At 40.3% G+C, this 25,479-nt stretch overlaps 1 protein-coding gene across 2 annotated transcripts in view; it reads right to left on the bottom strand.

Moving 5' to 3' along the window:
- gal3st4 (galactose-3-O-sulfotransferase 4) overlaps positions 1 to 20,866 on the bottom strand; it is a 29,675-nt gene extending 8,809 nt beyond the window's left edge. The window contains exons 1-2 of one of the 2 annotated variants that reach the window (XM_060924041.1): positions 20,532 to 20,866; positions 16,340 to 16,450 (exon numbers count right to left, since the gene is read on the bottom strand). In XM_060924041.1, the coding sequence (XP_060780024.1) occupies positions 16,340 to 16,450; positions 20,532 to 20,554 (134 nt within the window). In that variant the 5' untranslated portion in view covers positions 20,555 to 20,866. Of the gene's footprint in view, positions 1 to 16,339; positions 16,451 to 20,531 lie in introns of those variants that run through there. The other variant, XM_060924050.1, reaches the window with a different exon arrangement.
- Positions 20,867 to 25,479: the final 4,613 nt, after the last annotated feature.

Genomic DNA, 25,479 nt, shown 5'->3' with positions numbered 1-25,479 from the left:
TCTTGCCAAAATCTGACCTTTCTGTGTTCATTAAATGATCAATCTTTCTTCAGTGAAGCAAATTTATTTTAGTGTATTAAACATAATTTGGGAGGGTTTTAGCTTTCATATGAGCCATTTCTAAAACCAATGGATTAATTAAAAGTCAGGTTATAAGCTGTTGTTTCTACAAAATGGATAAGTAACAAGACTTTTGTCAGGGACTGTAGATGTGTTGCTGGCCGGTGCAGCAACACAACAGAAGGTGGATTTATGTTGCATTCATGGCCCAAGAATATTCAAACTGCAAAGATTTGGACGCGTTTTGCAAGTAGTTCATGGGCACATTGAGCGCCTACAAAGTGATCTCTCCTCTGCACATTTTACGGAAGACTTGTACGAGACCTCTGATCTGTTGAGGAGCATTGGTTACAAGCCCATATTGAAAGAGGGTGCAGTACCAACAATTATGAATGAATGAATGAATGAATGAATGAATGAATTTATTTATTTCGAACATGTATAAAAATGTATGTAACTATTTGTACATACAAAAGAAAGAAAATGAAAAAAGTGACAAAAAAAAGAATAAATAAAATAACATAAAAAGCTAAGACATTACAGTACACCGCACATTGTTCGAAAAAGGAGTGGGAAGAAGTACAATACTTTTTTTTTATTTCCCACCCCTTTTTAACTACCCCGAAATCCAAACTACCTTAATACACCTATAAAAATATATACCATATATACACTTCATGATTATCCATATAAATATATAATTACAAAAATATATATATATATATATATATATATATATATAGATAGATAGATAGATAGATAGATAGATAGATAGATAGATAGATAGATAGATACACACACATACACACACACACACATTATATATAAACACACACATATATACATACATACACACACACACACACACACACACACACACACACACACACATATACATACATTTACACACATACACATACATACACTTCATAAATATCTATATAAATATATAATTACAAAAATAAATATCTACTACATACCTATCCCTGTAAATATGAAGATATCTATCCCATAAATAAATATATACCATATACTAAGTTAGTTCTAATATAACAATCAACCCTATTCTATTTATCCCTCATCATCCTCCGTTAACATACTTCCTCTTCAATATACTTATTTAAAAATATTTTTTGTACCTTTTTTTAAATAGATTTATATTTGCACTTTGTTTTATTTCTGTCTCCAGTCTGTTCCATAAAGTCACCCCACAGCTCGATACGCACATGCTTTTCATATTTGTTCTAACCTTTGTTTTTTTTAAATTTAGGTCTCCCCTTAGATTATATCCCCCCTCTCTCTCACTAAACTAAATTAAAGAAAACGAAAAGTATTTTATTTATTTATTTATTTATTTATTTATATTTTAAAGGAAAGTGAGTTCAGCTACACCAGTTCTCCCGGAGTGAGCCGACGGTTGTTGGTAAAACCTGGGACGGGACGGGACGGGACGGAACGGGACATATCGTTTGGGCAGTGACCTCCCCGTGGTTGTTGCTAAAACCGGTGACGTCCCGTTCCGTCCCGGGTTTTAGTTAATTGCCTGAACCAAGCAGTAATGGTGAAGTACTCAGTAATGGAGAAAGAGTGGAGCAGCTGTCTTATTTCTAAACTGGATTTTGCTGCCATCTCTCCCTTATGTGGAAGAAGTGAATGAACAGAGAACTGAACGAACAACTGAAAGGTAAGATTGTTTCAAAACAATCGGCCACAAGATCGGCCTTCAGGAAGCGAGAACACAGATGGGTAAGCTCCGACTCTTATTTGGATACAAAACAACAAAAACGACACACATTGTTTACCTGAATTTAGATTAATACATGTAACTTGTATTGTGTGTTTAAGTTACCGGTATAAGATTATTTAATTTGCTTCAGAATGTGATTGTCTCAGTTCATCTGATTATTTAATTAGCTTTTTATGTTTCATCAGTGAAAATGCATGCATGTACATGTATGTTGCATAAGTTATAACACCTATCTTGTTTTAATGAGAGTCAACCCACAATCAGTGAAGTCAAATCAGTCTTAGTTGAGCAAGTCAGTAACGGTATTTCTTACTTTCACCATAAATTTTTATTTATATGACTTTGGTCTATAGCTGTCAAAGGCCTCAGCCTTAAAACTGGTTACCACAGTGACGTCACGCATTCAGGGCTGGCTGGCTCAGCGGGGCAGCTCAAATGCCAACTTTGCGGTCAATTTTAACTCTCAAAAATATATATTTTTAAACTCCCATTTATGCAGCATACAAGAGTCAAGGATGGAGATACTACCCACTTGGAAATTTATTTAAAAATAAAGGTTCTACGTATATCCTTTAAGGTCAGGACTTTGACTTGGCCATTCCAAAACATTAACTTTACTCTTCTTTAACCATTCTTTGGTAGAACGACTTGTGTGCTTAGGGTCGTTGTCATGCTGTATGATCCACCTTCTCTTGAGAGTCAGTTCAAGGACAAATGTCCTGACATTTTCCTTTAGAATTCGCTGGTATAATTCAGAAATCATTGGTCCATCAATGATGGCAAGCCGTCCTGGCCCAGATGCAGCAAAACAGGCCCAAACCATGATACCACCACCACCATGTTTCACAGATGGGATAAGGTTCTTATGCTGGAATGCGGTGTTTTCCTTTCTCCAAACATAATGCTTCTCATTTAAACCAAAAAGTTCAAGTTTGGTCTCATCTGTCCACAAAACATTTTTCCAATAGCCTTCTGGCTTGTCCACACGATCTTTAGCAAACTGCAGATGAGCAGCAATGTTCTTTTTGGAGAGCAGTGGCTTTCTCTTTGCAACCCTGCCATGCACACCATTGTTGTTCAGTGTTCTCCTGATGGTGGACTCATGAATATTAACATTAGCCAATGTGAGAGAGGCCTTCAGTTGCTTAGAAGTTACCCTGGGGTCTTTTGTGACCTTGCTGACTATTACACGCCTTGCTCTTGGAGTGATCTTTGTTGGTCGACCACTCCTGGGGAGGGTAACAATGGTCTTAAATTTCCTCCATTTGTACACAATCTGTCTGACTGTGGATTGGTGGAGTCCAAGCTCTTTAGAGATGGTTTTGTAACCTTTTCCAGCCTGATGAGCATCAACAACGCTTTTTCTGAGGTCCTCAGAAATCTCCTTTGTTCTTTCCATGATACACTTCCACAAATGTGTGTTGTGAAGATCAGATTTTGATAGATCCCTGTTCTTTAAATAAAACAGGGTGCCCACTCACACCTGATTGTCATCCCATTGACTGAAAACACCTGAGTCTAATTTCACCTTCAAATTAACTGCTAATCCTAGAGGTTTACATACTTTTGCCACTCAAAGATATGTAATATTGGATCATTTTCCTCAATAAATAAATGACCAAGTATAATATTTTTGACTCATTTGTTTAACTGGGTTCTCTCTATCTACTTTTAGGACTTGCATGAAAATCTGATGATGTTTTAGGTCATATTTATGCAGAAATTTAGAATTTTCTAAAGGGTTCACAAACTTTCAAGCACCATTTGTAGATCCAGAAATGGGGGAGACTACAGACTGATTCAAATTAGCAATAAGAAAACAAAAACAGAGGTTTAGATGCAAGATACTACAAGAGAAATAAAGCAACAAAAGAAAGAAATATGATATTACATGTACAAATACAATTATCTATTCATCGAGCACAGTCATTTCCACACACGTGGTGCCCAGACTCTTGGCCATTGTTACTTTGCACTTAATGACAGTTACAAAGGCTTTCCTCCTTTAGAAATGCCAATCACGATCTTTCCAGCATACACAGACTCAAAGAGGACAAACTAGTTTCCCAAACAGTTTTATAACAGAATGAAGATACTATCAGCAAACTCCAGGCTTGTCCTTGAAACTACAGATTGGCAGATGTTGAAATGCAGCAGACAGGGGCATTAATGTGTATACAGATTCCGTCAGAATACATTAGTAATTGCACTGTTGATGATGTTACAAAAATCAATGTTGAGTCTCTATGCCGAGCTATATGCATGAACTGCTGCTTACAACTCTGAGAATCTGGTGGCCTCCAAGAAGGCTAGATTGGAAATGCCAATCACAAGCTTTACAGCATACATAGACTCAAACAGGACAAACTAGCTTCCCAACTATGCTTCAAGAGCACTATACCACCAAGATACCTGTCGTCTCCTGGCCATTATTAAAAAACTTTCTGTTTCCGGTCCACCGGCCGGGTGAGTGCCATTTGTGCGGTTGAATTTTTTTTTTAAACGCCATTTTTTCGACATTTTTTTTTAAAAGATATTTTTTGGGCTTTTTTCACCTTTATTGGATAGGACAGTGTAGAGACAGGAAATGAGCAGGAGAGAGAGAGAGAGAGACGGGGAGGAATCGGGAAATGACCTTGGGTCGGAATCGAACCCGGGTCCCCGGATTTATGGTGTGGCGCCTTATCCACCTGAGCCACGACGCCCCCAGATTTTTGGACATTTTTTTCGGGTTCGTAAATCTAAAATCGAACTTGACATTTACGCATTCCCATGGCTTTCCACTAAGGCTCATACTAGCCAGCCATGACAAATAAGTAGCCAGCCGGGGGGAGGGAGTAAACACAAAATAAACTCCTGTGCACGCAGTTCCCAGGATTAAATGTATTTTCCACAGACCATTTATTTATTCACTTTACTCAAATACAAAGTAAAATGGCAGTAAATCTTCTTTCTTTTCTTGCGTATTGCATCATGAGGCGTTCCTGGCTTGTAAATCTCTTATTTTCGGTGCATGATACATTCACGCAGCTGAGCATGCTATGAATTAACAACGACAACGGTCTGCAGTGGGGCTACACAATTAAACACTCAGCGAACATTTCTCCATTTGTGTATGAAAATACACTCCAACGACTCAGTTTGGTTTCATTTACAACCAACGGTGTCTTTTGATGCCAGCACGTAATTGAATGAGAGAAGACTGGTTTACCAGAGACAAAATAAGTGTTATCTCTGCTTCTGTTCCCTCCGACGGCCCCGACACACTACTGCCTCCGCCGAGTGCGCGCACACACACCGCATGTCGGGGCCGCGGATGAGTTACTCTCCCTTGATCAACGAGTCGGCGGGGAATTTGTGGTTATTATCGGTACAAACAGCGCGAATCAGAACTTAAATGAGTGCGGTTCAGTTTGACATTATTGTCAGTCCGTTAGATAAACATTTAATTTTATTAAAATCAAAAATTAATATTTAGAGCCTGTAGGCTACAAAAATAATAGTCATTAAAGTAGCCGGCTGGACTTAATTGTGTAGTCGGCAGCCAGCGCTTGTGGAAAGCCCTGCATTCCGCGCAGAATATAGAACTGAATCAGCTCTGCACATGCGCCGTGCAGCACAAAAAAATGGCAGCCACCATGAAGGAAGGAGATCCGGAGTTTTCAAACATTTGCTTAAGTGTGAAATCGCAAAATGGTATTCTAGCGAACAACAAAATAGTAAAGATTCAGAAAAACAAATAATTCAGTGATCATTTTAATAGTGTAATTTTATCTGAACTAGGCCTAACGGTCGATTTAGAACTACACAAAGTCCGTGTGTCGGACATTTTAAGTACCTTTGTAAAAGTTTTGCAAATGTTGCAGTGAGCATTTAAAATGCTAACTTAAAGTTTTTGTACAAGTTTCAGTTGATTAAACTGTTATATTTTATTAAATGTGTCTGATTTTGTAATAAAAAAAGTACTGAAAGAAAAAGCAAACATAGCATTGCGATTTCTTATCCATCCATATATATAAAAAAAAAAAAAAATCCCTCCCTCCCGACTGAAAATTTTTTTGCTCACCCAGTGGACAGGAAACAGATTTTTTTTTTAAGGATGCCCCCTGCTTAAAGCATATATGCAGAGCCATGGACTCACTTTCATTTATAAATGCCTTGAGACCTCAAGAATGGCATAGGAATAGTTTTAAGTGTTAACAATAAATCTCTCATCTCATCTCATTATCTGTAGCCGCTTTATCCTGTTCTACAGGGTCGCAGGCAAGCTGGAGCCTATCCCAGCTGACTACGGGCGAAAGGCGGGGTACACCCTGGACAAGTCACCAGGTCATCACAGGGCTGACATAGACACAGACAACCATTCACACTCACACCTACGGTCAATTTAGAGTCACCAGTTAACCTAACCTGCATGTCTTTGGACTGTGGGGGAAACCGGAGCACCCGGAGGAAACCCACGCGGACACGGGGAGAACATGCAAACTCCACACAGAAAGGCCCTCGCCGGCCCCGGGGCTCGAACCCAGGACCTTCTTGCTGTGAGGCGACAGCGCTAACCACTACACCACCGTGCCGCCCAACAATAAATCTAATATATTAATTTTTACAATTAAAGTGATTCATATAGGTAGCGGTCTGAGTGAATGACGTTGATGTCCATAACGTCACAGCAGGAAGTCCATCAGTCTCATCACCATTTCCGCTATACTAAAACACAGAGCTGACTGCAACTCCAATCCTCCATTTTGAGCTAATTTATCGCCATGTCACGTAGATGTGTTTTTGGCGGGTGCAGCAACATGACAGAAGGTGGATTTACTTTGCATTCATGGTCCAAGAATGTTCAAACTGCAAAGATTTGGACACGTTTTGCGAGAAGTTCACAGGCACATTGGGCACCTATGAAGTGGTCTCTCCTCTGCTCTGCACATTTTACTGAAGACTCGTACGAAACCTCTGATAATTGTGCCATGACAAGAACATGCATCAATAGCGACTTTCAGACCAAACAGTTCTAGGGACTCATTGAGAGGAACTACACCCTGGGGAGCTTGTCCAAGAACTACATACCTTCAAGGGCTTTTTTTCTGTTTGCATTCACACCACCAGTAGGAATGCTGGAGTGACGAAACCATAAGGCACTTCAGAGAGTGCTGAGAATAGCAGAACTTATTACAGGCAATAGACTCCCAGTCAGACATAGAAAACATCTACCAGACACAACACCCTGAGGAAAGCAGACCTCATCCAGTACACAAACTGTTTTCCAGATTGCTATTTAGTACACATTACTGGAGTAATCAATCATTCATTGACAAACAGGCTAAATAATAGTTTTACCTAAAGGCTTTCAGGTCAACTGTCTGTACATCAGTTTATTTCCATTCTCATTGTCACCAAGTCACTTTACATGCATTTTCCATTGCCCCTTGGTTACTTTGCACTTCGTTGCTTTCCAACTAACTTGGCACAGTGCAATACTTTGTCTTATGTGCACCAAAAATGTTGTTATACACTGTATATTGTTTACTGTGTTCCTATAGTATTCAGTTCTATTGTAAGCACTTGTGTTTTTTGTGCGTTTTTGTCTCATCTCATTATCTCTAGCCGCTTTATCCTGTTCTACAGGGTCGCAGGCAAGCTGGAGCCTATCCCAGCTGACTACGGGTGAAAGGCGGGGTACACCCTGGACAAGTCGCCAGGTCATCACAGGGCTGACACATAGACACAGACAACCACTCACACTCACATTCACACCTACGGTCAATTTAGAGCCACCAGTTAACCTAACCTGCATGTCTTTGGACTGTGGGGGAAACCGGAGCACCCGGAGGAAACCCACACAGACACGGGGAGAACATGCAAACTCCACACAGAAAGGCCATCGCCGGCCACGGGGCTCGAACCTGGACCTTCTTGCTGTGAGGCGACAGTGCTAACCACTACACCACTGTGCTGCCGTGCGTTTTTGTATACTAGCAATTTCCCATAAACATTTCAATGTACATAAAGTCAGGTCCAATACAAGTTGTTGTTATTTTTTCAGTGTATTGGAGTTGAAATTAAATAATGAACATGAGCTCAAAGTGCAGAGTTTGAGACTTAATTTGAGCATTCCACATCCAAATCACAGTGAAGTGGGTTCGCAGGGTCACGAATAAGCTGGAGCCTATCCCAGCTGACTATGGGTGAGAGGCAGGGTACACTCTGGACAAATTGCCAGGTCATCACAGGGCTGACACATAGAGACAAACAACCAATTAGCCTAATCTGCATGTCTTTGGACTGTGGGGGAAACCGGAGCACCCGGAGGAAACCCATGCAGACACGGGGAGAACATGCAAACTCCACACAGAAAGCCCCCCCCCGTCAGCCACTGGGCTTGAACCCAGAACCTTCTTGCTGTGAGGCGACAGTGCTAACCGCTACACCACCGTGCTGCCCCACTTGTATACATGTGTGACTGAATATTTCAGTGAAGGTCTACAGATGTGTGGTGTGACTGTGATTACTGGCATGGCTGTAGAAGTCCAGTATTTCTGTGATTGGTTGTTCTAGTTATATATACACACATAGTCTGGGGGTTACTGATTTATGTAGGTATATTCTTTAATTTCCAATTTCTCAGAATAGTTTTCTTGGTGATAGTACTGTGAGAACGTTGGTGTTTCTAATCATAATATTACTTGCTGATGTGTCTCTCCAAGCAGACAAAGCGATAGTGGTATGGGGTGTTCCAGCAGGAAGGATAACTGCCTAGTGACATTTCTGCAAAATAAAAAGTTTCATTGATGTGCAGTCCTATATGGCATTACTGAAGTGCAAATGAAGCCTGAGAAGGAAGTACTGTGTAGTCTATCTGACAAAGATTAGGAAATGTCACTGAAAAAGAGAAGAGAGAGACAAAGAAAGCACTGTTTCATCACATGAAAGTGATAGGGAATGAAGGAAAAGGGAATAAATAAAGGTAAGGTAATAAGAGAAACACAAACTAAACAAACCCAAGGAGAAAGAAGCAGGTCAAGCTTCCCAAGGTCCATGACTTTCCAGAGTAAATGTGATCAGTTTGAGTGATACTGTAGCTGCAATCAAACAACTAAGTTACTAAATATCTACAAGCTTGATTAAATGTGTAGCGCTCTAACAGCCCACAACAACAACAAAAAGTTAATTAATCTGATTATTGAGTAATGCTTTAATTGCAGCCGTACAGTAAAAATAAATAAATAAAAGAAATAAATAGTTCTGGAAAAGGTGAGAATGGCTAAGAGAGAAGAAAGAAAAAGAACAGTGACAACGCCAGACTCCTGAAATGGGAGAAAATTTGCATTTACCTTTACTCATTTTATTTATACCTGACTTGTACTAAAAGCACTGTGTTTACACTTACTGTAATTTACACATTTGCATATATTTACATATTAGCTCAGACTTTTCAGTCTTTTCAGTGAGGTTGAGCTGGGTTTGGAGAGATGGAGGTATGCATTGGAACGAAGAGGAATAAAGGTGAGCAGTAGCAAAACAGAATACATGTGCATCAATGAGAATGGGGATGAGAGCGTAGTGAAGATGCAAGGAGTAGATGTAAAGAAAGTTGGTGAATTCAAGTACCTGGGGTCAACTGTACAGGAAAATGGGGGCTGCGATAGTGAGGTGACAAAGAGAGTGCAGGCAGGGTGGAGCGGTTGGAGAAGGATTTCGGGAGTCATTTGTGATCGAAAGTCCCAGCAAAAGTGAAAGATAAGATGTATAAGACAGTAGTGAGACTAGCTGTGATGTATGGATTGGAGACTGTACCCTTAACGAAGAGACAGGAGGCAAAGTTGGAGGTGGCGGAGTTGAGGATGTTAAGGTTTGCGATGGGAGTGACAAGGTTGGACAGGATAAGGAACGAGCACATCAGAGGGACAGCACATGTGGAGAGCTTGGGAATTAAGCTAATAGAGATGAGACTGAGATGGTACATAGGGGTCGACCGATAATCGGCCTGGCCGACATATCGGGCCGATATTCTGCATTTTTAGGGTTATCGGTATCGGCCATAATTTCCACCGATATGCCGATAACATGCCTTTTTGCAGCCATTTCGTTCCTAACGCGACCGTCACTGCATGTCCTTTCCTGCACTCGCCTCTCTGAGTTCAAGAACACGGTCCCGCCCACCACAACATCTGATTTGTTTGGCACAAGAGATATAGCCAATCGACACGTGTAGCTAAACGCTGTGAACTGTTTCAAGGCGGCCGTACGGGCACTCGGGCAGAAGCGGCACAAGGGATACAGCCAATCAACACGCGTAGCTAAACGCTGTGAACTGTTTCAAGGGGCACTCGGGCAGAAGCAGATCCCACTTCAAGGTAAGGACGCTGCTTTTGCTGCAATAAGTCACAAACACACAAGTTGCAAAAGCACAACATCATTATATGTTTACATTCTTCATCTGCTACTCGTTAAAATTGTCCATTTGCATCTGTGTAGCCAGGCAAACTTAGCTTATGGAAGGAAGCACTTGAATTAGGCCCAATCCCAATTCTAATTTCTACCCCTACCCCTCCCCCTTCCCCTCCCCCTTGAAACTGAGCTACAAGGGATAGGGCTTGAAATTCAACCCCTACGTATTGGGATAGCCCTTCAACGATCGTATACGTCATCGCGTACCTCCGTCAGCGTTTACGTTAGCAAAACGCGACCAAATGCGTCACTGGCTGCGACCAGCCGCTACAGTCAGAGCCAGAGGCAGAACCAGAAATCTCTGCTGGCAGGGTGTGATTTGTTAACTAACACCACTGAATGGGATATCTTTGGCGCTTCGTGCACCACATCCGACAGAACGAGGTGTCAGAACACTCATGTAAACAATAAAAGCGAGAATAACAGAACAAAACGTACGCAGTCAAGCAACCGAAAACAATACTCACTCCCAAAGCTTTTTAGCAGCAGCTTGGATTTCAGAAATCGCTGCTCATTCTCAGCTCGAAAGCGAATCAAGCGGCGTGTTTCCTCTGGATAACAACTTAAAACACGTAAATAATGGAGAAAATACATTTATGACAATCTTTCGCCGCGGGAACCGCCATCTTTCTGAAATCCGCATGAAATCTCGCTGAAATCCGCATGGCATTGCGGGAAATCACTCAAACCCCTTCGTTCAGAGTCAGCTCCAGGAAAATCTCCGTTTGGAGGGGTACAGAAGCCCTACCCCTTCCCCTACCCCTCCGCGTTAACTGGGATTGGGATACCCCTACCCCTTCACGTGAACGCGCAAAATGGAGGGGAAGGGCCAAGGGGTATGTCCAAGGGGTGAAATGGGATTCGGCCTTAGCCTACAACCAAGTAGTCTTGCTGAAACTACATGTAATGCTTCCTTCACTACAATATAATCCTCCTAAATTGGGAATATTAGGCTTGGGCATTAAAAGCATTAGAATGTAGATGGTTACTTGTTAAGTTGTTACATAATAGGGAGTGATAGCCTACTTTATGTTTGATTTTACTTTTTAAAAAATGCTGCAGGCAGCTCCCTACACTTGATTTGTTATTTAAAAACTACTTGAAGTTGGCAAGTCTTACTTAGTTCTTAGTGTAAAAGAATCCAGAGTGTATTTTCATTTATTTTCCACTGAAAATGGTGAGCTGTAATATAGTAGGGAGTGATTTATTTTTTTATTGGTGAATATTTATTTTATTATTATTTTATTTCTCATTTTATTCTAACTAATGTTTGACTTTATTGTACAAATGCTGCTGGCATCTCCCTGCACAAAATTTCATGTTCAATTTTACAATTAAACATACATTTCATGGATATGAAGGTCTGTGTCAGTGTGTGCTATGTTTAATTTCATGTGAATTATAATGTTTACATTTATCGGTTGCACATATCGGTTATCGGCATCCCAATTCCATAATAATCGGTATCGGCCCTGAAAAAAACATATCGGTTGATCCCTAATGGTACGGGCACATCCTGAGAAGAGATGCAGAGCATGTTGGAAGGAGAATGTTGAGGATGGAGCTGCCATGCACACGAACACGAGGAAGGCCAAAGAGGAGATACATGGATGTGGCGAGAGAGGACATGAAAGTGACAGGTGTGGTAGAGAAGGATGCGGAAGACGGGGAGCAATGGAGACAAAAGATCTGCTGTGGCGACCCCTAATCGGGAGCAGCCAAAAGAAGAAGAAGGAGAAGTAGAAGCTCAGACTTTTCAGACTCTCGCCCCATGAGCCCCACTCCTGCATTTTTAAGAATGTTCATCCCCTCTTAAAAAAATAAAATAAACTGTCTACTTATTGCCTATTATGAGCTGGTAAATATCATTAAATGAACTAAAACAACAGGAAAATAAGTCTTGTACAGCAGAAGAGGATAGTAAATGCTGTGAACAGTGAGAAATATCACACCACATTTTTTTTTACTATAATCCTTTGACAAATAGCTTGTCCAATGTCCCAACTGAAATCATGAATGGAAAGCAAAGTGTCCGTTTGCTTTGTACAGTGTACAATACAATTACAATTATTTGTAACCACTGTAACCATTAAAATTATTTGTAAAGTCATAGATTTGGAAGAATATATATATATATATATATATATATATATATATATATCTCGATATCGGAGTTGTAGGCCTATTTTCAGACTTTTCTCTGTTGGCCAAAACCCATAGACCTGTTGGTAGTTAAGTCAGACATATAGTATACTGACAGTTTTTATTTCACATTAATTAACTAAAAATCATGGCAACGTTCCATGACTGAAAATGAGGATGCCATCAGCGCATCTTTCAAGCGGACAGCTCAAAACACTTGACAACTGTCAATCATTCTGAATTCATATGTTGACTGGCTCATCTGCCATTTTTATTATGGGTAAAAGATTGTGTTCTGCTGTTAAAATCCGGAGCTCCTATGTAAAATGTCTAAAGTCTGAAATGCAATATATATATATATATATATATATATATATATATATATATATATATATATATATATATATATATATTTTTTTTTTTTTTTTTTTGCACTTTCCATTTCACTCACAACCCCCTGCAATGCCCCACAATTTGAATACCTCTGTATTAGATGATGTTTTACACGTCCAGTGTTTTTCTTCCTGACAATCTAGGACAATCTGTGTTTCCAACAACAGAGCGAACAACAGCTAGGCATACCAGAAATTTGGGCAGTATGGTGGTTGATTTGGTACACCAGCTGTAATTTTCTCAGAGTATGGATTTTCTCCACACCATTAAACAGCTACAGAACACTTTTAGGTGAGAAAACAACGAATTGTGCATAATCCACATAGAATGCGACACAACAGCAAGAAAGACTGAACAATGCGGAAAAAGAACTTGAGTTTCTATTGTGCCATCCACACTGTGTACGTGTCTCAAAAAAAAAACAGCAAGACTCTGATAAATTTGAATCATCATAAATTTGTATCACAATTTATCATCATACAATGCATCATTACCTGCCTAGTTTTAAGCACAAAAATGCTAGAAAAACTTACAACAGTGGTCTCATAAGTTATCCTATTTGATTAAAGACATTAGGACGCAAAATAAAGCTTTGAAGGAAGGACCAGAGATCGCTGTTGCCTTCAGGGAGTGTATGCAGCTGCCAATAAAACTACAACCCCTATTCCAAAAAAGTTGGGACAAAGTACAAATTGTAAATAAAAACGGAATGCAATAATTTACAAATCTCAAAAACTGATATTGTATTCACAATCAAACATACAGAACATATCAAATGTCAAAAGTGAGACATTTTGAAATTTCATGCCAAATATTGGCTCATTTGAAATTTCATGACAGCAACACATCTCAAAAAAGTTGGGACAGGGGCAATAAGAGGCTGGAAAAGTTAAAGGTACAAAAAAGGAACAGCTGGAGGACCAAACTGCAACTCATTAGGTCAATTGGCAATAGGTCATTAACATGACTGGGTATAAAAAGAGCATCTTGGAGTGGCAGCGGCTCTCAGAGGTAAAGATGGGAAGAGGATCACCAATCCCCCTAATTCTGCGCCGACAAATAGTGGAGCAATATCAGAAAGGAGTTCGACAGTGTAAAATTGCAAAGAGTTTGAACATATCATCATCTACAGTGCATAATATCATCAAAAGATTCAGAGAATCTGGAAGAATCTCTGTGCGTAAGGGTCAAGGCTGGAAAATCATACTGGGTGCCCGTGATCTTCGGGCCCTTAGACGGCACTGCATCACATACAGGCATGCTTCTGTATTGGAAATCACAAAATGGGCTCAGGAATATTTCCAGAGAACATTATCTGTGAACACAATTCACCGTGCCATCCGCCGTTGCCAGCTAAAACTCTATCGTTCAAAGAAGAATCCGTATCTAAACATGATCCAGAAGTGCAGACGTCTTCTCTGGGCCAAGACTCATTTAAAATGGACTGTGGCAAAGTGGAAAACTGTTCTGTGGTCAGACGAATCAAAATTTGAAGTTCTTTATGGAAATCAGGGACGCCGTGTCATTCGGACTAAAGAGGAGAAGGACGACCCAAGTTGTTATCAGCACTCAGTCCAGAAGCCTGCATTTCTGATGGTATGGGGTTGCATTAGTGCATGTGGCATGGGCAGCTTACACATCTGGAAAGACACCATCAATGCTGAAAGGTATATCCAGGTTCTAGAGCAACATATGCTCCCATCCAGATGACGTCTTTTTCAGGGAAGACCTTGCATTTTCCAACATGACAATGCCAAACCACATACTGCATCAATTACAGCATCATGGCTGCGTAGAAGAAGGGTCCGGGTACTGAACTGGCCAGGCTGCAGTCCAGATCTTTCACCCATAGAAAACATTTGGCGCATCATAAAATGGAAGATACAACAAAAAAGACCTAAGACAGTTGAGCAACTAGAATCCTACATTAGGCAAGAATGGGTTAACATTCCTATCCCTAAACTTGAGCAACTTGTCTCCTCAGTCCCCAGACGTTTACAGACTGTTGTAAAGAGAAAGGGGGATGTCTCACAGTGCTAAACATGGCCTTGTCCCAACTTTTTTGAGATGTGTTGTTGTCATGAAATTTAAAATCACCTAATTTTTCTCTTTAAATGATATATTTTCTCAGTTTAAACATTTGAAATGTCATCTATGCTCTATTCTGAATAAAATATGGAATTTTGAAACTTCCACATCATTGCATTCCGTTTTTATTTACAATTTGTACTTTGTCCCAACTTTTTTGGAATCGGGGTTGTAGTACAAAGCCTAGAATGTAAATGTGTAAATCAAACAACAATTTTCACACTGATAAATACAATGTACACTATTTAATTTATTTTTAACTAGTTAGCTTTAGAAGCAATTACATTTTAGCTACTAATTTTACCATCAGAACTAAAAAAAAAAAAGATGTACAGTGCATATTATTCACTGTGTGTGTATATATATATATATATATATATATATATCACATCACATTATCTCTAGCCACTTTATCCTTCTACAGGGTCGCAGGCAAGCTGGAGCCTATCCCAGCTGACTACGGGCGAAAGGCGGGGTACACCCTGGACAAGTCGCCAGGTCATCACAGGGCTGACACATAGACACAGACAACCATTCACACTCACATTCACACCTACGGTCAATTTAGAGTCACCAGTTAACCTAACCTGCATGTCTTTGGACTGTGGGGGAAACCGGAGCACCCGGAGGAAACCCACGCGGACACGGGGAGAACATGCAAACTCCGCACAGAAAGGCCCTCGCCGGCCCCGGGGCTCGAACCCAGGACCTTCTTGCTGTGAGGCGACAGCGCTAACCACTACACCACCGTGCATGTGGACAACATGACACCATTTACTCTCATTGTGTGGTTTTGAAGCCTTTTTTGGTTGATTTGAAAGTAATAATAGAGTAGTAGGTTAAAATATATTATGATAAACAGAGTGGTTAGGAAGCAGGCATATCCAATATTGAAAATGTTGTGATTGGCTCGCATTCTGGTCTTTCCTGATTTAAAAAATGAACAGATTTTGCTTGTTTGCAGCATTGTGTATTAGTGCCCATTACAAAATATTTATTTTTATTTATGGAAATAAAACCAATATATTTACTTTTATAATCATTAATAATGAATCACTTTTTTTTAATGTTGATGTAGTTTTCTTACATTTCTTTTGGTTTATCTTGTATACATACAGTATAATGCATATATTTATTCTGGTTTTTGTTTGAACCAAAGAATACAAAAGAAAAATGGACATCCTACGGATTATCACAGATATACTGACACCAGGGTAATTTTAAACTATACTGCAATATACTTTTCTGACCTCTCTCTGATGACTACTAGAAAAAATAAAATCAAAAATGCTGTCTTCGTGTGTTCACTACAGTGTGAGGAATGTAAAAACTGTATAGGAAGAGCCTTCATGACTAACTGTTCGCTACAAACAGCCTTCTTTGATCAGAAAAGATAATGGCCAAGGGAAAATGTCATGATGTGAAATGTTCAAGGGGACCGGGCCACCTTCTGACCTTTTACTGAAGAGGACCCCCAGGAGTTGGCCTGCAAAGGCGATGACCACAAACACCAGGAGCGCTTTCCACATGGGTCCCAGCCGATAGCAACCCAGCCAGCGCATTCTCCTAACACAAAAAAGAGAAATTAATATTGAGAATAATCTGTCATGGTAGATGATGTAAGAGCAGAGCAATGAGGTGTTCACCCAACAGAAGAAAATGAGAATGACGATAGATGGAGACAAAAAGTGGATTAACATAGTAAACCAAGACGAAGAATATCTGCGATGACCTGGCGACTTGTCCAGGGTGTACCCCGCCTCTCGCCCGTAGTCAGCTGGGATAGGCTCCAGCTTGCCTGCGACCCTGTACAGGATAAGCGGCTACAGATAATGGACGGATGGATGGACTAAGAATATTAAAGTGAAAAACAAACAAACGGTCTTAAACTAAAATGAAAATATACATTGGAAATGAAAATTACAAACACTACCATTAAAAATAAAGGCATTACTATAATTACTTTTTGTAGTAAATGTACATTATGTTGGTAGACAAATGTGTCTTGTTGATCACAGCCTAAGGTCTGGCACTGAACTAAGACAGATAAAATTTGAAGAACACTAAAAAATATGAAAAGTACAGAAAATCAATAACCAAAGTGCAGAGGTAAATGGAAGATAACATTGTTTGTATTCACAGAGTATGATATGTGAAGCATTAAAAACAGGAAATGTCATGGGATTCTATGTTGTTGATAAGCTTTGTTTCCAAGCGCGTCACCGCTCTTTGGTAACTCCTCTGGTGCACTGCTAGACACAAATATTTTCTGCCTGTAAATCAATGAGAAATTCATGTTTAATTTTCTTTTTTTTTTTGCACTTTTTATTACAAAAACAGGTCAGGCCATCATACAAATATCAAGTTAAAAGCACTCTCTCAAGAATGTGGGTAGATTTTACCCAAGTAATATAATGTCTGTTGTAATCAACAGCACCTTCATTTTCAGTAACTGGGTGATTCAGGTTCTTGTGCCAATGATGGTGACACTGGAGTGGTGATAATTATATTTACTTAAAAGTGCAGAATTATTTTGTGAATTGGGAAATACCAAACAGGCTACACTCAGCCACATGCAAGGATATTACAATGTAGCAAATGTGTGTGTACAATAACCTGTTGTGTGGTATCACACTGCTTTTGTATATACATACAGATACAGGAAATGTTCAAAAATACCCAATTCAGACAGCCTTTCAGATCTAGGAAAGTAAATTATCAAGGTTTATGGTCCAGAAAGATAAAACTGATTCCTGGCTATTATTATAAACAAAGCTATGCATCATCATCTTTAGTGTTCTGCCTGATGGCAGGTCCTGCTCTAACAGCGCCAGCCATCAAAGTTGGTAGGGAAGAATTACAGTAGTGGTTTCCCGTTGCCTTCTACTACATTATTAGAGGTTTTTTCCTCTCAACCATTCACACCGATGGGCAATTTAGAGTAGCTAGTTAACCTAACCGCATGTCTTTGGACGGTGGGGGAAACCCAGGCAGACATGGGGAGAACATGCAAACTCCACACAGAAAGGGCCCCGTTGGCCACTGGGCTTGAACCTGGAACCTTCTTGCTGTGAGGCAACAGTGCTAACCACTACACCACCGTGCCACCCAGTCATGCATCACTGAAGATTATTGTACATGTTTGTGTGAATTGCTATTGGAATAAATGTGATACAGCGAGTAAAGATAAGTTTATTTGTATAGCGCTTTTAACAACTGACACTGTCGCAAAGCAGCTTTACAGAAAATGAAAGACTTTAAACGTGAGCTAATTTTATTTATAGTAAATTTAAAGTAAAGCTTAAGCACATTCATGGTCTACGTTAAGATATATGATTACAACTTCTTCTTCTTCTTCTTCTTTTGGCTGCTTCTGATTAGGGGTCGCCACAGCGGATCTTTCGTCTCCATTGCTCCCCGTCTTCCGCATCCTTCTCTGCCACACCTGCCACTTTCATGTCCTCTCTCACCACATCCATGTATCTCCTCTTTGGCCTTCCTCATTTTCGTGTGCCTGGCAGCTCCATCCTCAACATTCTCCTTCCAACATGCTCTGCATCTCTTCTCAGGATGTGCCCATACAATCTCAGTCTCATCTTTCTTAGCTTAATTCCCAAGCTCTCCACATGTGCTGTCCCTCTGATGTGCTCGTTCCTTATCCTGTCCAACCTCCCATCGCAAACCTTAACATCCTCAACTCCGCCACCTCCAACTTTGCCTCCTGTCTCTTCGTTAAGGGTACGGTCTCCAATCCAGACATCACAGCTGGTCTCACTACTGTCTTATACATCTTACCTTTCACTTTTGCTGGGACTTTCCTATCACAAATGACTCCCAAAATCCTTCTCCAACCGCTCCACCCTGCCTGCACTCTCTTTCTCACCTCACTATCGCAAAGGGCTTTGAACCAGAATTTTTTTTCCTATTGGTTCGTTCCGAACAGAAACGGAATTTTAACGTTTCCGGTTTTGGGTTCCACCATTAAATAGACGTTCCCGAACCGGTTAGAACAAAAAAATTTCGTTCCCGGAACAGTTAATTACGTTCCCTGCCAGCTGTTTAACAAATGGCTATAAAATTATGTCTCTGTCTCATCCAGCTTAAGCCAAATGTAGGCTAATTCTATTACAACCTTCATTAAATAAGACAAGAAATAATTCAAAACAATTATTATTTCAAACGTTGGCGATTTGGATTCTCAGTATGTCTTCCCATCTACACAAACAGAAAAAGTGCCAAAAATGAAAGAGAATTCGTTTAGTGTGTTACCAAAGGCTAGTCAGGCCCTATGCATTGATAGGCTAACAGAGGTTAACGTCATTTAATGTTCGCGAGCCTCTCATTAACGTGGACAAATATATTGATATCGTGTTTGAAATTGATGTTTTTGAATAACGATAGACTGCAATATTTACCTCTTATTTAAGATGTGGAGACGTGATAGTAGTCCACCCTCCCGCTCTCTCCATTCAGTCAGCAAACGTCACACAGGAAGTGAACCCCAGCGGGTCATAGAAACTTGCGCAGGAGAAGAATGACTTTTTTATTTGTAGGCTACAGAAACTTTGAGGAACGAAATAAAAACTGGTATTAACCAGTTACCATTATTTTTAATAAGCGTTTCTGTTCCGGAACATAAAAAATAATAAAGTTTCTGGTTTCGTTTCTGTTCCATGTGAAATAGAAAAAGTTCCCAGTTTTCGTTTTCGTTCCTTGAACCGGTTCAAAGCCCTGCTATCGCAGCCCCCATTTTCCTGCACAGTTGACCCCAGGTACTTGAATTCACCAACTTTCTTTACGTCTACTCCTTGCATCTTCACTACGCTCTCATCCCCATTCTCATTAACGCACATGCATTCTGTTTTGCTACTGCTCACCTTTATTCCAATGCATACCTCCATCTCTCCAAACCCAGCTCAACCTCCTTTCTACTTTCACCACATATCACAATATCATCCGCAAACATCATGTTCCATGGTGACTCTTGCCTCACTTCGTCTGTCAAGCTATCCATCACTACGGCAAACAAGAAAGGACTTGTTCTTGTAATCAAGAGATACAAGCCAACTGATCTCGACACATCAACACTAAAAACATACTTTCAAAGAATAATGTTTCAGCAGACTTTGAAATGTCATGAACAGAGAGGATTAGGAGGAATGATGTGTCTGTGGGGTGGGTGGAGAATGCTGCTCTTTCTTCCAAAATGTCTGTGCAAAGCCAAATGAATAGACAGACCATTAAATCACGGTCAGCCTGAACTGACTAATCAGCTGTGCTGAATCTTATGACTTCTTAGCCAAATGCGCACAAATAATTTTGCGTACACAGTACTGAGTGTATAAACACACAAGTAGAGGATTGTCTGGCTCAAGAACTGGCAAAAACAAACGTCTCTTTATCCTGTAAACTGATGCACAAAGCAGCAGCAACGGCTGAAAACTGCATGTTACATTCATAATGCATGAAGGGACATTGAAAGAAAAGAGTTTGCGATGATCAAGAAGACGGAACAGCCTTTGTTTGGATTTGCATACTATTGCTTTGATCGTAGCTACATTGTTTCCAATAATGGTATGATAACACTCGAAGAAACCACTCACAGCCAGGCTGAGTGCCTGAAGGCGTGCCTACTGCTCACACTCACCTCGCAAAGAGTCTGAACAGCATGATAAAGCCGGGCCGGTGTCAGCAGAGACTCGGTGCATGTCGGCTAAGATCGACAGGAACGGTTCACATCCACCCAGCTACCACCATCACCAGACCCTGCGACCGCTCCATGGACACCAGTCTGGTCCAGCTCCAAAGACAGCGGAAGTATCTGTTCTCTCGCGTCCGCATTCAATTCGCACTGTTTCGGATTTTGAACAACAGCAGATGAAGATGATGGCGGTGTGTGTGTGTGAGAGAGAGAGAGAGATCGGGTAGAAGAAGGGAGTGAGTGGATGTATTTTGGAACGGCTTCAAGCAGCTTGATCTAAGCCTCCCTCTCTGACGTCATACCCCAGCGGTGCGGATGTACTAAAATCTATTTGCTACACAGCTTAGCGAGCCTCTCTCTGCAAGGCTAAGTAGTTTCAGTTCTATTCACTACACAGTGATATTTAATACAGAAGATATTTCAGAAGAACGTCATGTAACCTATCCCAGCACAAACATTAAAAAAAAAGCAACACCAAGAACCGACAGTTGTTGTTTTTTTTTTCCACACTGAGCTCATGTGTCCTAAATGCCAACTGCAAATGCAGAAGAAGAAAAAAAAAAAAAAAACTACGAGGCCAAACAGTGCCAAGATTTTAATGATAGCTTTCTGCAGTCATAGTAGCTACTTTGAAAACACACTGCCTATCTGGATTCATGGATGTGTTCTGAATGTATCATATTAGTCTTGTTTATTTTTCATTTTTAAATTGTCTCTTGCTTTGCTGTTACATCATAATACATTTTACAGAAAGGGAAAAATATCCAGTGGTGTAGTGGTTAGCGCTGTCGCCTCACAGCAAGAAGGTCCTGGGTTCGAGCCCAGCAGCCGGCGAGGGCCTTTCTGTGTGGAGTTTGCATGTTCTCCCCGTGTCCGCGTGGGTTTCCTCTGGGTGCTCCGGTTTCCTCCACAGTCCAAAGACATGCAGGTTAGGCTAATTGGTGTGAATGTGAGTGTGAATGGTTGTCTGTGTCTATGTGTCAGCCCTGTGATGACCTGGCGACTTGTCCAGGGTGTACCCTGCCTCTCACCTGTAGTCAACTGGGATAGGCTCCAGCTTGCCTGCGACCCTGTAGGACAGGATAAGCGGCTACAGATAATGGATGGATGGAAAAATGTCCTATTTCTGTCTTCAGTCAGTATTTTCTGTCCCTGATTTTTTTTTTTTCAGGTTTAAAGGTGAGTGGGGTGTCCCTTAACCTGCCTGAGACTACCATAAAGGTATTCGATATTGACAATACAGTCACACAAAATATATGCAGTTTTACAACCAAAAGATAAAATGGGCAATTTGTTTTTCATTCTAAGTAGTTTCAGTTCTATTTACTACACAAATACAGTGCTTGTCTAAGATATTTCAGATGAATGTCATGTAACCTATCCCAACACACCAAAGTAAACAATTAAACGTTCAAAAAAAAGCAACATCAAGAACCGACAGTTGTTTTTTTCACACTGAGCTCATGTGTCCTAAATGCCAACTGCAAATGCAGGGGAAAAAAATCACTACGAGGGCAAAGAGGTGAAACAGTGCCAAGATTTTAATGATAGCTTTCTGCAGAGTCATAGTAGCTACTTTGAAAACACACTCCCTGTCTGGATTCATGGATGTGTTCTGAATGTGAAGGGCAACTCTGTCTGCAAAAAAAGGACAAATTCAAATGATACTAAAATCTGAGATAGATATGTCTTTAAACTGTAGGCTAGCCATGATTTCATAGGTTTCAATACTGCATATCAGACTTGATGCATATCAGTTTTTGTTGTGCACACTGTCAAAAAAAATAGATTTAGGTCACATTTCCTTCAGCAAGAATATTATGAGTTATGAATTAGTAATGTGTTATTAAGTATTCATCATTTTAACTTCTAAATATGAACAATAAAGTTATTAGAAATCTTCACCATTGTTGGCTAAAGTTCATATATAGATGAAAACAAATTCCTTCTTTGCTCTGTTTGACTTTGAATTATAACCAATACATATATATATTATTGACCAGCTGGGAGGGCCGTATCATGAAATACAGTGACCGAGGTCTTGAAAATACTGACTGAGGCCTCTGGGCTGAGGTCAGTATTTTCAAGGCCGAGATCACGGTATTTCACGATACGGTCCGACCTTAAGCTGGTAAATAATATTTTTTTTCTTTACCAAATTCTAACAGAAAATTAGTGCACCTGAAAGGGAAACCATATTTAGAACAAACCTGATTCAGATAGCACTGGAAAGACATGAACAAGGACGGCTCGTACACATCACCATTTTTCTTTGTTGCGGACATGAAAAAGTTGCACAGCAACATGTTTAGTTCTTCGTCAGGTATGCCTTCCACCTTTCGAACTTCATTTAGGTTTCGACAGAACTTCCCAAAGATATTGAGGTCGTCTTTTTTATTGTATTTTCTGCCCTTTGCTCCTCAATAAACTGCTAGATTTGCTCGGCATTAGCAACAGTTACAGGTTTTCGGCTTTCTCCTGAAATGTTTTCTTTTATTTCGTCTTCATCGGGGTAGTAAAACTCGCTTTCGCTGTGAACACTGTCATTATTGCTATCTATGCTGTAAAATTAATGCTATTATACTGAGAAATGTGAAAATAAATGTTGACAAAAAATTTCTACTATGTTGTTTGTTGTTGTGAACAAGCAAGACGCCAAAGGTCCATAACCGGGGTCCGTATCGTATGATTCTGGACCACTTGCGAGCCAATCAGAGCGCACGATTTGATGGAAACCGGACGCCCAAAAAAATTATTATTTATACACTACTTCCAGGTAATAAGTGAGATATCAAACAAACTTTGTTACCATTTGAGGATGTTTATGTGATTTATGCTGTGTGACGCTGCCTTGTTCTATGCTCGCTCAACCACTATGAAATATTATGGAAATATAGATTTTTGAAAATTTATTGCTGATTAGTTAAATATAAACTGTAGCAGGTAGAGGCGTTTTATTTTTCTATTTAGTTGGACCCTGTCAGTTCATTTGTATGGTTGGCTTGTTTCCTTGGCTGTTTGCTGAGTGTTGGTACGTCAATAGAATATTACACTCGTATTGTTCGGTCGTTTGTTCAGTTAGCACTAGAACTTTCTTGTCTAGAAGTTCAGCACTTCTGGTACCTGACTTGTGCACTTGTTGTACGTCGCTCTGGATAAGAGTGTCTGCTAAATGCCATGTAATGTAATATAATGTAATGTTTACACCACAATGTTATGAATTATGCAAATCAAATGTTGAGACTCTGTGTGGGAGTAAAATAAAAAGAAACATGGAAAGAGAAATGACAACGAGCATAAAGCCAGACTGTGGGTACTCTAAATGGGAAGAGAGCACTGAGCCATTGAGGAACTAATGACTAACACTAACCCATGAACTAATGATTCACACTATTCACAAGCAAAAATGACATCTGCGTTGGTTTGGTAGACCTTTTTATACGTCAGTATAGTCATTACCATGTGTGACTGTGATTTTGGGAAATAACACTCATATCCTACTGTAAATGTTAAAACACTTAAGTAAATCATATATGCACTCTTGACAAACTAATTTCCAGTCTGTGCAATAAAAAGTGTGCCTTTAACTGTGCCATGTGCTATGCTAAATAAACATAACTTGACCATATGGAACCATAATTGGAAGTCTGGTGTATGCATTTTCTAGCAGCAGATGAGAGATCAAAGAGGTTTCATGAATGCTGAAGACCATACCAGAGTACATTTCTCTGGCTGAATTTCAAAAAGACAGGCATCATGTTTGAAGTTCACATTTTGCAGATAGTGAGAAAAGTTCACAGCAGCATACTGTAATGAGTAACTCTCATCAGAATACAGTGTGCACAACTGTATATGACTGTCGCTTATTCTGATGTGATTTGCTTGGCTGAAATAGTGCTTTTTCGACACACTTTGAACATAAAACCTGATCAAGCACACATTTCACAATGTTTAGGCAACAGAATTACAAATCATTGAATTTATGCAGGGTGGCACGGTGGTGTAGTGGTTAGCGCTGTCGCCTCACAGCAAGAAGGTCCGGGTTCGAGCCCTGTGGCCGGCGAGGGCCTTTCTGTGCGGAGTTTGCATGTTCTCCCCGTGGGTTTCCTCCGGGTGCTCCGGTTTCCCCCACAGTCCAAAGACATGCAGGTTAGGTTAACTGGTGGCTCTAAATTGACCGTAGGTGTGAATGTGAGTGTGAATGGTTGTCTGTGTCTATGTGTCAGCCCTGTGATGACCTGGCGACTTGTCCAGGGCGTACCCCGCCTTTCGCCCGTAGTCAGCTGGGATAGGCTCCAGCTTGCCTGCAACCCTGTAGAACAGGATAAAGCAGCTAGAGATAATGAGATGAGATGAATTTATGCACAGCTCAGACACTACAAGAGACTTAATTTGACCAACTCTAATCGAACATTTCTTAAATTGTTCATAGCAATAAATCATCATTAGCTTCTAAACCACACACCTTGGCTTGATTATCTGTGTAATAGGGGGCCAAGGAGGGAAGCTGCATAGGCACCCATTGTGTTTCTACCTTTTTTATTAATCTATTCTTCTTCTTCTGGTGAGAGTGTCTATGGCAGCCCCTGGAACCAAACAGTGGAAATATTTGAAATTTGGCACACAATGACTGGGAACTGTCCCATGATGCGTTTCACCAAGCTTGATATCAGCACCTTGGATGCTGTAATGCCACCAATGGGCCAAATTTGGAGGAGGAGGCACGTAACTTTTAAATCGTATGCCCAATTTTCCAAAATGAAGTACTGTTGAATTCCTTGACTCAAGCTGAATTCAATCCTAACTCTAAACCTAACCCAACCCCATAACATCAATTTCTGCTACATTAGATTTTCTGCCAAAATTAATTTTTATAAAAACTCTAAAAAGCTTT

The sequence above is a fragment of the Neoarius graeffei genome, chromosome 1, assembly GCF_027579695.1.
Source record: "Neoarius graeffei isolate fNeoGra1 chromosome 1, fNeoGra1.pri, whole genome shotgun sequence".
Classification (NCBI taxonomy): domain Eukaryota; kingdom Metazoa; phylum Chordata; class Actinopteri; order Siluriformes; family Ariidae; genus Neoarius; species Neoarius graeffei.
This window is presented reverse-complemented; position numbering and strand designations above follow the sequence as displayed.